General features: G+C 38.4%; 1 protein-coding gene across 1 annotated transcript in view; it reads right to left on the bottom strand.

Moving 5' to 3' along the window:
* Vps13 (vacuolar protein sorting 13C) overlaps positions 1 to 12,570 on the bottom strand; it is a gene marked incomplete in the record, with an annotated part of 77,161 nt that overhangs the window by 41,585 nt on the left and 23,006 nt on the right. Inside the window, 14 exon segments of the mRNA XM_074086412.1 lie at positions 268 to 414; positions 1,915 to 2,134; positions 2,582 to 2,728; positions 3,184 to 3,353; positions 4,383 to 4,513; positions 5,337 to 5,512; positions 6,079 to 6,348; positions 6,902 to 7,117; positions 8,244 to 8,483; positions 8,859 to 9,008; positions 10,013 to 10,245; positions 10,647 to 10,749; positions 11,074 to 11,211; positions 11,791 to 12,053. Of these exon segments, the coding sequence (XP_073942513.1) occupies positions 268 to 414; positions 1,915 to 2,134; positions 2,582 to 2,728; positions 3,184 to 3,353; positions 4,383 to 4,513; positions 5,337 to 5,512; positions 6,079 to 6,348; positions 6,902 to 7,117; positions 8,244 to 8,483; positions 8,859 to 9,008; positions 10,013 to 10,245; positions 10,647 to 10,749; positions 11,074 to 11,211; positions 11,791 to 12,053 (2,604 nt within the window).

Here is a 12,570-nt window from a genome sequence, read left to right as displayed (position 1 = left end):
TATTTTATTCCGTTGTTTTCTAAGCGTTTTTCTTTTGCCGAGCTGTGAACTGATTAGACACAAAAAAAATCATTTTTTGCATTTTTTTCCTCGCAATGTGATGAAAATCATTGTGTGTATCACGGGCCGTAAGGGGATTACAAACTCATCATTAAAATTCTAAATAGACTCTCGTTAGTAATCGTCTTCTTACACCCCTTAATGCACAATGTACTAAACCCATTCAATTTAACCGAAGATCGGTACAAACTTTTTCTAATAACTCACCAGTCCTCAGGAACCAATACGCGGTTGGTTTGAACGATTGTATGTCCCACGGCTTGTCGTAAAATATCGCCTTGTTCACTTGTTGAGTGTCGTCTTCCTCCGTGCTTGTCATCGTTGCCATCACTCGGTTCAACAGAGCTATAATATCTGCAGAAGAAATATTTAAATTGAACATTTATTACTAAACGTTTTGGCGCTGCATCTTCCTTTTTTGGGCCCTTAAGAGAGCAACGAGTGAAATTAATTTACCAGTCAAAAATAAATAAATAATAAATATCATGGGACACTTGACACCAATTGACCTAGTCCCAAACTAAGCAAAGCTTGTACTATGGACACTAGGCAACGGATAAACATACTTTTATACATAAATACATACTTAAATACATATTACATACTTAAATACAGTTTACAAAAATGTGAAAAAATGTTATAATGATATAACTATAGTAGAACGTAATAGAGTAATTGCTGTACCTAAACATAATTAAGCACGAGCACAACACACACACGCACGCTGGCGCACACACACATGCACGCACACACACGCACGCACGCACGCACGCACGCACGCACGCACGCACACTAGATCTAGATATAGAGGAGCGAGTCCTCCTGGCATAAGTATTTCTATACTTAAATACAGCTTATATATATTTTATACAAACATTCGTATTATTCATACAAATATCTGCCCCGGCCGGGATTCGAACCCGGGACCTTAAGCTTCGTAGTCAGGTTCTCTAACCACTTGGCCATCCGGTCGTCAATAATATTGTCGTCCAATAAGTTACGATAAACAAAAATAATGGATGATTGTACTTGGGGATAATTTGAAATGAACAGTGGATCCCAAACTAAGCTGAACCTGTATCTTGGAACCCGGAGTTAACAGATTGACAATATTTTCGATTCTGGTTTATTTTCAAAGAAATAAAGGCTGAGGGTGTACTGTCACCAGCACCAATATCTGACACTACAAGCATGCATAAATATCTGATACGACTCTATTTCTAGGGCCGGAAGGATTTGTCAGATATTTTTGCACGCTCTGCTGTGGCAGATATTAATGCTGGTGACTGTACAAGCTTTTCGTGCTCGTGTTTTAAATTTGCTCCTGTGCTTACCATCATTCCAGCCTATATACGTCCCACTGCTGGGCACTGGCCTCCTCTCAGAACAAGAGGGCTTGGGCCATAGTCCCCACGCGGGCCCAGTGCGGATTGGGAACTTCACACGTACCATTGAATTGCTTCGCAGGTTTGTGCAGGTTTCCTCACGATGTTTTCCTTCACCGCAAAGCTCGTGGTAAATTTCAAATGTAATTCCGCACATGTAATTTCGAAAAACTCAGAGGTGCGAGCCGGGGTTTGAACCCACGACCCTCAGTTTGAGAGGCGATAGGTCAAACCACTTTCACCACACCTTCTGTGCTTACCAGGCGACACGGTAATACGTCAGTACAAGTAAGACACCGAACAAGCAATCTTTATAGTCTGTCAACCATTTTTGGGGAGCTAGATGGTCTCACCGATCCCCGATTAATAAGAGACCGACCCGGGAAAATAACAATATAGACTTTTAGCCAGAAAGGCCCCTTGCATTTTTGACTGGCGTCTCATTTTATTCGTCTCATTATTCACTTACCAGGCGAGACGGTGATTTTTATATCGGATATAGCCACGTCGACGTGCATGCCGCTGCCAGGAGGCTGGGACAGCGCCAGCGACAGGGTAGCGGGCGCTAGCAAGTGCCGAAGCGTCCGGTCTTTCCTGCCCAAGGTACGGATCACCATCTGAAGACCAGAGATGCCACCGTCCGCTACCATTCGCTCTTCCGTTTTGCGGAGCTTGAAACGGGCTTCCATCTAAGAAAAGGGGCAGATTTTAGCTTTGTGTTTTTAGGGTTTTGGGCGGAATAGTAAAGCAAGAGGTGATGTCATAAGTCCCAAGGCCGTATTGTCTAACGCTTCCGACACTCGCGATCACAATCAAATGACAGTTTTTGTATGCGAAAACTGTCATTTGATTGCGATCGCGAGCGCCAGAAACGTTACGCAATAGACCCTCCGGTTTATACTGAAATAAATGAGACACACTTTGAAATCTTGGCGATTATTAATAATAGCATCTATTCGAAAAAAAAAACTGTATCATAAATTATATTTTTCCGAGTTGAGTCTATTGTAAAGGTGTGTAAATGAAAATTGTACACAGCGGAAAAGCAAGTGGATTCTATGAGGAGACCTGGGAGGAGGCGTGGACGTCCTTCGGCTGATATGACAATGATGATGATGATGTATCTTAATACTTGCATTGAGCACTAAAGCGTCGCAGGACTTCTGCTCGAGTGACTCGACCAGGATGATGTCGGGCTGCTCTATCTTTATGTTGACGGTCATCATTGTCATCTTGCGCGACTCGGGCAGGCTCGGCGCCGACGTTATAGTTGATTTCCTTTTCTAAAATAAACAACACAGTTCACTTATCAACTTTAACATTAATAATTTACATTTACGACTTAAAAATAGATATTTAGCAAAAGTAAGATTTTCTGGTATGTTTCCATTGCCCGAAAGGCTACCTCAGGGCAGTGAAAACTGAACATTCTAGAAATTCGAAAGAAAAAATAAGGCTCCTACTGAGAAATCTTTATTTTTTTTAATTGACTAATAATGTGGTACACGAATTCAACAAGCATTGTTAAAGTGCATAATATTGAAGTATAAGTTAACTTTTGTAACTTGATTGCATTGTTGCAAACTTTTATGTAAGTACATTTGTTTATTTGTTGGTTTAAGTCGAATCTTGCAAATTAAAGTTTAAACCGTTTCCTCTAAAATTTGGCATGTAACATGGATAGACAAAAATAAACAAAAGAGGTTGTATTTTTTTTTTGTTTATGCATATTACTCACAGCAAAAGTTTCAACTGATTTATCAGCCGGGCTGCGCAAGGGCTGGGAGGCATCTTCCAAGGCGGGAGCGATCTCCTCGGGGGAGGCTAGACCTGTCGTCATGAACTCGGCGAGCTTTTTCAGGAAATCCATCGCCAGGATAAGGTTGAAACTGAAGATCCGTATGTCGACTGGAATATAAGGATGTTACTAATTTCAGACAACTGTATAATAATAGATAAGTTTACCACGGTCTTGCTAGCGCTTCACACAATGTTAAGCTTAGTTTAGACTTGCAAGAAAAATGGTGCAAGTTGTATTAAATTGCGAGGTCGTAGAGGGAACGAGTTTGGTATGGTCCGATCGCAGCATACTTGCGCGATTTTTCTTGCAGATTTACACTGAGCTTTACAAGATATCCCCGCAAATCACAGGATTTGTTATTTCATGATTGTTTTTCAAATCAAGGTTGACACTGTTACAATATATTCCACGATGTTCAAAATGTAACGCGTCAAAGGCATCATCGCCAAAGGTCACTTTGAATAATAGTTGAATAAAAGTAGCTCAAAAATTTGGCAAAAAAATTAAATCAATACGGTATTTGACAACTCCTGATTTTGCCATATCTTAATATTATTATGAAAATATAGATAAACAGATAGTGTTTAGCGAAGAGAAAATTTAAATCGGTTGAAAATTGGATTTATAGTGATTTTTTGAAAAATCTAAATACCTGTCTCTTTCTCAAACGCTTTTCTCTATGCAGCAAGTATGGCGGTACTGGCGTGTGACGTCACATGCCAGTATGTCTTTCTCTGTCTAATCTTGAATTTCAAACCTGTATAACTTTGTTATTTGTAAAGATGGCTTAAAAATTGTTTTTCTATTCGATAACAGGCATTGTGTAGTTGTAATTTATAAAACATATACGAAATAGTCAAATACCGTATTTATCTATTTTATTTAGTTTTACGTCTTTCGGCTAACATGATGATGAATGATGATGATGATGATGATGATGTTCGTTATGGAGCGTAGTTAAATATCGTCGATGATGCTGCTATACCGCGTAAGTAGCATTTTCCAGTACGATGTCAGTACTGTTAGTGCAGTGAAAAATATACCTTATAAAAAATGCTAGTTACGCGGAATTGCAGAATCACCGACGATATAACAAATTTGTTCACGCAGCATTAGACAAATGTAAAGGGACTTACTGAACGTATCCATATTCTTCATGGTGTAAGTGATATCGATCATGCTGCGTATCTTGTCGCTGCCTTCCATGAGGGTCGCAGAATGGTCGAACGCGCCGATGTCAGCGCTTTCGCGACGGCGCTCCAAGTACCTGAACAGATAAAAAAAACATTTCACTCGAAAGACGTGGTTATGTGCAATGTTCCTACAAATGGTGGTGTTAAGTATCCTATTTATTACACAAGGTGTGTTCAAATTCTTCTAGGACATTTCAGGCTATTGAATTAGTGACCCACTGGGTGGGGTTAGTAACGGGGGAGGTCTATGGCCAGCAGTGGGGGTCCTACGGCTGATATCATGACGATGATGATTGAGTTAGTTTGACGGAACGCTCCTGTACTGAACTTTAATTGGAGATTGCACTGCGGTATTTTCACATTATTTCTTCAAGAATGTCTTCACGAGGGTTCGCTCATTCGCGCCTCTGCGTCCGACGACCGTGATAACTCTGTCAAGAGTGTAGCGATTTTTGAAGGTTATTGGGTTAGTTTGATTGAGCGCCCCTGTAAAGGTTTTTGATCGCAATATTTGACTCAAAGTACAGTAACGCCTTTGACGCGGCACTCTTTGAACACCATATAAGGAAACATTTGTTAATCACAATTAAAAAGGCCCGAAAAACATTTACAGGGGTGTTCATTTAAGGGAACTCAACAACCTGCCCCTTGTACACCACAAAAGTTATAAGTGCTACAATTCGACAAAATTGTAACAGGTTACTAATGGAAACTTAACAATTTTGTCGAATTGTAGCCCTTGTAACTTTTGGGGTAAAGGGCCCTGCTATTTTTTTTTATTATTATGAGGGGGAGGCAAACGAGCAAGCGGAAGAATTTCAAGATACCTTGTGTAATATCATATTACTAATGTGATACTACTCGACTTTCATTGTGTTCGATTAGCCTGCTTATTACCTTGTGATCTTAGCGCCTCGGCCCGGCCTAGTGTCGTCTAATGTACAGTCGACGAGCAGCAACGAAGTATTCATAGAGCCATCAGAATACATCCGGCCTTTGACAGAGAGCAGGGCCAAACAGAACCGCGCCAATTCCACGTCGCGCACGAAATGCTCAGCTTCCAAGTCTTCGGTCTGAGGGCATTATAAATAAGATGAAAAATTATTTTCACGCTAAGAAAACCTTAGTGACCTATGCATTTTTCTAGTTGATGTTTTTCCAGTGTGATGGCCCAGGAACCACTTAGTCATCTCACTCGCACGAAAAAAAGATGAATAACCATAATATGTTTAACCATATTCATCTTCTATGTACCTATCCTAATTCTACTAATAATTATTACAAATGTGTAAATTTGTGAGTATGTGTGTGCGTCCGTGCGTTTATTTGTTACTCTTTCACGCTAAAACGGATGGACAGATTTGTGTGAAATTTTGTATGCAGATATATACATTATGAAACCCTAGAATAACACATAAGCTAGTTTTTATCCCGATATTCCCACGGGACCGAGAAAAAATCCCGAAATCCCGAAACCACCAGATACATGAAATTTGGAATGGGTGTTCTTTAGATATAATTAAGTGAAATTTCGGAATTTCAATTCAAATGGTCGATGACCGATACTGAATGGTTAACGCGAGCGAAGCCTAAGGGCTAGTGATTAATAAAACCACAAAGATTTTTACTAGCTACTTACACTGTAAGTATTCATCAAATCTATAACAAAGCTTTCCATAGTGAACGAGAACTTGATCGTAGTTCTTGGCTTTTTATCATCCTTCGTCTGTTCTATGGTTGAAACAACAGTTTTTGCTTGGCTTCTGCTGGTACTCCGAACTGCCGCCTTGGACGTTACTTTTGGCATGCTTGTTTGTGGCTTGAGCTCTTCAACTTTCGTCTGGCCCTCTTGGAGGTTTTGATTCAGGATATTCATTATGCTTTTGTAGTCACTGTGGCCGACGGTTATCTGAAAATGTTTAATGATATGAGTAAAAGTTAACAAGCAAGAAACGTGGCAGCAGTGTTTGGAAATACATTAACGTCGGAGATAGTGCAATCGCACACAGATGCGTATCTAATCGCATTATTTTTGAAAGTCATAAATTCATAATGTATTTGTCATAATTTTTGTTAGATATTATAATATTTTTCCTTCTGAATCTGTAAATTTTCCAGACATTATTAAATGGTCATACTGTACAATTCTATAGGTTAGGTAAGGTTTGTTGTATAATAATTCTGAACAATAAATAGAGAAAAAATAGTTAAGTATGACAAACAAACATTATGATTATGACAAACGTTACATTATGACTCCCAACAATTATGCGAGCCGATAATGGATGCACGTTCGTGAAGCGTTAAGTCTCATTTAGACAATGAAAAAACTTTCACGCGATTTGCTTTAAATTGCGTACTAATGTGTGACAATGAATTCAGTTGATCAAACAAATACCGCAATGTAGAAACTAGCATGCAAGTTCTCGCAATTTCTAAATTAACAGCAACAGCCAACTCACCGCAATAGTCTGCATCTTGCCGGACACGTCTAGATCAGGCAACGCCTCATACCAAGTGGACAGGCTGCGCTTAACAAACAGCTTGAAGCTGGTCGGTCGCAGCAACTTCCGTTCGGTCACGATCTCCATCAGATTCGCCGCCAAGATGACACTGGAGACTTTCATATCTTCGAGTTCTAGTGTTAGCTCGTCTACTGTCACCTTATTCGTCATTTCCTGTTAAAAATGGACAGAATCATACCATTATGAATGGGAAAGTTTATATGTGCGAACGCGTGTAGTTATGTTACTCCTTCACGTTAAAATGGCTGGGCTTTGGACAAAATTTGGTATGTAGTCTGACGTCTGGAATAACACATAGGCCATTTTTATATTCAGGATACATAATAATCGCACAGAATCGGAATACAACCCCAAAATATCAACCGCTATTATTAGAGAAGTTATGTGCAATGTTAGTGAAATATGATTGGTTTTTTAGAGTCTTTTTGTATTTTTTATTTCAACTCCAAATTTGTTACTTTTACGAGTATCCGGTGAAACCATATCGAAAATACAAACAGACATGGATGCACAGAAAACCATGAAAAAGAGACCAGCGCTGGGAATAAGTAGCGTAGTAGAAATAAGCAATCTGAGATATGTATGCATAGGAAAAAATCGTGTCTAGATTCCTGTCCAGCGGTGGTGTAGGGGTTATAGCACGCAGCACGGATTGCTGAGGACCTGGGTTCGATTCCCAGCGCTGGTCTCTTTTTCTGGTTTTTCAGTGCATCCATGTCTCAGTTTATATTTTCGATGTTAGTGAAATATCCCGATGTATTTTTTTAGAATGTCCATGGTAGGTAATTTAGAAAAATCTCGAAATTTCCATTCAACTGCCGGATCTAACAATTTACGCGTGTGAAGCTGCGGGTAAAGACTAATGACTAGTAATTTTTAATCTCATCCCACTAATATTATAAATGCGAAAGTTTGTAACTCTTTTTGTTTGTTTGTTACTTCACCACGTGTAAACCATTGAACCGATTTAGCTGAAATTCGGTATACACATGGTTTGATTCCCGGAGAAGGACATAGGATAGTTTTTATCCCAGAAAATTGCATAGTTCAAGCGGGATAGGGATAAACGAATTCTACGCGGACGGAGTCGCGGGTAACGGCTAGTGTTTCCTAAAGATTTAAGTATTTTTTATAGTATATAATAAACTGCCAAGATTAAACCGAATGTCATTATAAGTTATAATTTGGGATGGGAATCGAGATCAAAATTGTATACAGACAACTGTCAGGGCTATGCCATTCCAGGGGTATAATTTTTTTAATATAAATAAATACTTACAGGCACACGCAAATCCACGAACTTGTTATTCAAATTCATTCTTCCTAAATCAACAAGCAGAGCGTTTTTGCTCTTCGAGTTCTCAGGCACTACTATGATGGGGGCCGCAAGTCGCACTTTCAGTGACAGTTTGGTGGAATTCTCGTAGACGTTTTGGACGTTTGCTCTAGCAGCATCCACGGCTTGCGAAGACGCTTCTATGATTGCTTGTTGTGCCGATTGGAAGTTGTTAAGGAATTCCTGAAATGAATGCATTGTAAATACTGGCTTATTAGCAACCCGCTTAGTTGATAGCCGGCTATTGATCACGCGTTGATCTTGATTATAATTTGTAATATATGAAATTATGGCTGGCAATAAATAGTTCATTAAAAATGAAACAAAAATCAAAATTAAAATCTGACTTTAAACAAGATCGTAGGACGAAGAGTAGAAAATAGATGAAAGAGAAAAACGTAGAAAGTTGATTACAATATCAATCAGATCTAAGCATTTTAGTACATTTATTACAAATTCTTAAGGAATAATTTACTTCCACCTACCCCAGCCCCTCTTTCCCCCCTTTAACCTGTTCCATGCAAAAATTACAGAATTATTTCACGCTAAATAACGTACCAACATAGAAGAGACGAACCAGTTCAGGAATACTATCCTCAGGCAGTTGATTTGAGCGTCGATGGACATGTTGACGTCATCGGAGCCGGGTTCAAGGTTATACATCACTATTTGCACGTTCACCACATCGCCGCTGAGCACTTTCAATATCTATTGAATAATAAGCAAAATTGTAAAAGTACAGTTAATAAATACCAAGCGTATCGCACGGATCACACATGAAAAAAATATTTTTTAAAAAATCCTTACAAATATTTCTTAGAAACTCTTCCATAAGACAGTAACATAGTTGTAGCAATATAAACATTTTTATGCAATTCTAAATTACAATTTTTATTATCTTATGTTCTTATAGAGACTATCCTGCAGACATACTGTGAAAATAGTTTAACAGGGTTATGTGCAAAAAACAGTATTTTTACACATAGCCCTGCAAAACGGTTTTTATAATGTCAAATAAATTAATTATTTTCACTCATTCATTGTATTTGAATCGCATCTTATTATAAAAAATACTATTTCAAAAATAAATCACTATGACCAATAAAAATAATTATAGAAAATGTACATTAGTGTATGTTAAATTTGATCAAACGACCATATTCATACATAATTGACTTTTTGCTAGGCTATCACTACAAGTGTCACAGCACTAAGTCATGAACACTGTATTTTTACCTGTGCTTAGATTTTATCACTTTATCGTAAAAGTGCATTCATATTTTCAAAATGAAAAGTAGAATATTGAATGCTTTAATTTTATTTTTGTTATCATAAAATATACTTTTTATCGATTTATTTACAGTTTTACCTTGTGCCATCCACAAAGACGCGTGATTTTGACAAAATTGGACATTAGTGACATTGTAATAAGAACCACGGCACGCGTCATCGTGAATGACTTTACCTATTATATCGGAAACCGAAATCATAGAGCAGAAGTGTTCGTTTTATGCTGGCCACATTATTTTTACATTTGACATTTCAGACTGTCATTTTCGTATCATGGTTTCACAAATAGACCATAGTTTGCAAATGTCGTTCGGCACACGAAACAAAAAACAGGTTATCTTCTTCTTTCTCATTTGAATCTTCAAAAAACCAAGAAAACCGACAAGTCCCGAGCATTAACATTCTAGTTGTACTGTACTTACGTCTTTATGTATCGTAGAAGGATTCAAATCCTGCACTTTTATGTTGGCTATAGCGCAATCGACTTGCGTGTACGATGTCTTCAGAACTAAACCAGCGGCGGCCCCTTCCAGTTGAATCAAAGTCAACCGACGTTTGTCATTCGCGAACTCGATCTCTACAGCTCCGATTTTAACGTTCACTTTCAGTTGTATGCTCTCGACTTGCTTACGACGTGTTGGTTTTGTGATGCTAGCTACAAATAGTAGGAGAGGATTATTTGTACTCATCAGTTAAACTTCTTTTTACCCGACTGCGAAGAAGGAGGGTTATGTGTTTGACCCGAAAATTAAGGTTTTTTTTTCTTTTCTGAATAATAAGCTATTAATAATGATTCACGGTTAGTCACATTAGACATATTTGTTTTCTTATCATTTATTTTTGGGCGGACGTATCTGAATATCAAAAATTAATATATGTAAAGTTAAAAAGTAGCGCAGGTTAGGTTTGGTTCGATATTTTGACCGTCGATATTTTAACTATCGATATTTAAATTTTCGCCCATTATGGGATTTTAAAGGTATTCAAATTTTTAAAGCTTATTCACACATTATTGCTTCCCACCTCAGTTCATTTCATATCGTAGTCAATACATACTTTTTGATTTGACAGCAGAGAACTCTTCGCCTTCAACGATAGTTTCCAAAGGTCCCGCATTCGCTATCCGATCAACCTTGGTTTGTATTAACTGCATTCGTCTCTAAAATGAAAAAAAAAACCGTAAAAAATTAGTCCAAAAGCTTTTTTTTCCAACATCTTGCAGGGCACAGGCCTTCTCTCAGAATAAGAAACCTTGGGCCGTCCCACGCGGGGCCAGTGCGGGTAGGGAACTTCAAACTCACCATTGGTAAACCTACACAAAGCTGCCTCCTGATGTTTCCCTTCACTGTTAAGCTCGTGGTAAATTTCAAAATGTTATTTTAAAATAAATTCTGAAAAACTCAAGAGGTGCGAGCCAGGGCTCGAATCCACGAACTCTGCGAACTCACGACCCTCTGAGTACGGTAATAAATAACGTACGTACCTGGTATTCATTGACGATAAGGAGGATTTCTTGTAAACCTTCGAGGTGAAGCAGTACTCTCAAAGTGGTAAAATCTAGCTCGATTAACTGCTCAACTGAGCCGTAGACACTCCTGAAGTCTGGGCATTTTTTATCAATCTACGAACATAAAATATAATTAGATAGCATGCTTTATACAATTCTGTCTGTTACTCGAAAGCGCAGTAGTCCATATTTAAGTACATATGACCAGAATGGCTTTTACCTTTACAGCCTATAATGAGGCATACTCACAGAAATCTGAATATATATTTGTCACAATCTAACACTTAGCCAACAGCCCCCCTGTACCACAAAAGTTACAAGTCCTACAAATCGATATAATTGTTAACTTTCTCATACGAAAATGTGTCAATTATGTAGAATTGTAGCACTTGTAACGTTGTACTCGTAACTTGTAAATCGGCGCTGTCAGACGAGATTTTAGGTTACACTAGCGCCATCTAGCGAGCGACAATGATCCAAGGTATCATATTATTTTAAAGGCACATTGTTAAGTTAAGATTATTTGACTATCTATTGAAGTACAAAATATTACAAAAAACAGGTCTTTGAACAATAAATACTCTACCACAAATTTACAATCATAAAATAACTTTGCAAGTTGTAGCTTCCAACTTTTGTGACTCACTACCGCCATCTATCGAAAAACCGAAAACAACTAAAACTAAAACTCACATTGCAGTATGTCACCGTAAACAAATGTTTACAGGTCGTCGAATCAGTAGCTTCCATGGTAACTTCAGGTGTATCTATCATTTGAATCATGGTTTTCCCCAACCTGTGATGTTGCATAGACACAGCGCCCAGTCTCACAGTGGCTTCTAACATGAAAGTTTTCTGTGTGGCGGTAATTTCCAAAAGGTATAGAGAGAACACCAAGAATTTGTCATAGGCTTCAACTGTATCTGCCTTTTTGTGATTCACGCAGAGTATTAGTTCTGTGAAAGTGAAAATTATTAATTAATAAATAATATATCCTAGTACCGCGGGTGTTAGCACGGGGTCTCCACTCCAGGACTCTTCTCGCCCAACGACTGTGGTCCATTCTAGCAATACGTCCTGCCCATCTCCACTTTCTGCGTTTTATTTCTGTTATTACGTCATTCACTTTAGTCTTCTGTCTGATCAACTCGCTTTTCTTTCGGTCCAGAAGGTGGAGGTGGAGGACGACCACCAAAAAGATGGACAGATGATATCCGGCAACAAGCTGGCGTAAACTGGATGCGAGTGGCAATGAATAGGCAAGACTGGAAAAGTACAGAGGAGGCCTATGTCCGAAGACGGGCGCTATAAGGGTCGTTATAGATAGATAGATATCCTAGTACAAATCGGAACACACGACTACCTCCAAATGCTGCCTACGTGTCTATGACTTATTCTTATTATATTAATAAGTGACATGTTTGTATTAAATAAATAGGGTGTACCTTATTTATTAGTGACAGTGACAAAAAT

The sequence above is a fragment of the Choristoneura fumiferana genome, chromosome 4 (assembly GCF_025370935.1).
Source record: "Choristoneura fumiferana chromosome 4, NRCan_CFum_1, whole genome shotgun sequence".
NCBI lineage: Eukaryota > Metazoa > Arthropoda > Insecta > Lepidoptera > Tortricidae > Choristoneura > Choristoneura fumiferana.
This window is presented reverse-complemented; position numbering and strand designations above follow the sequence as displayed.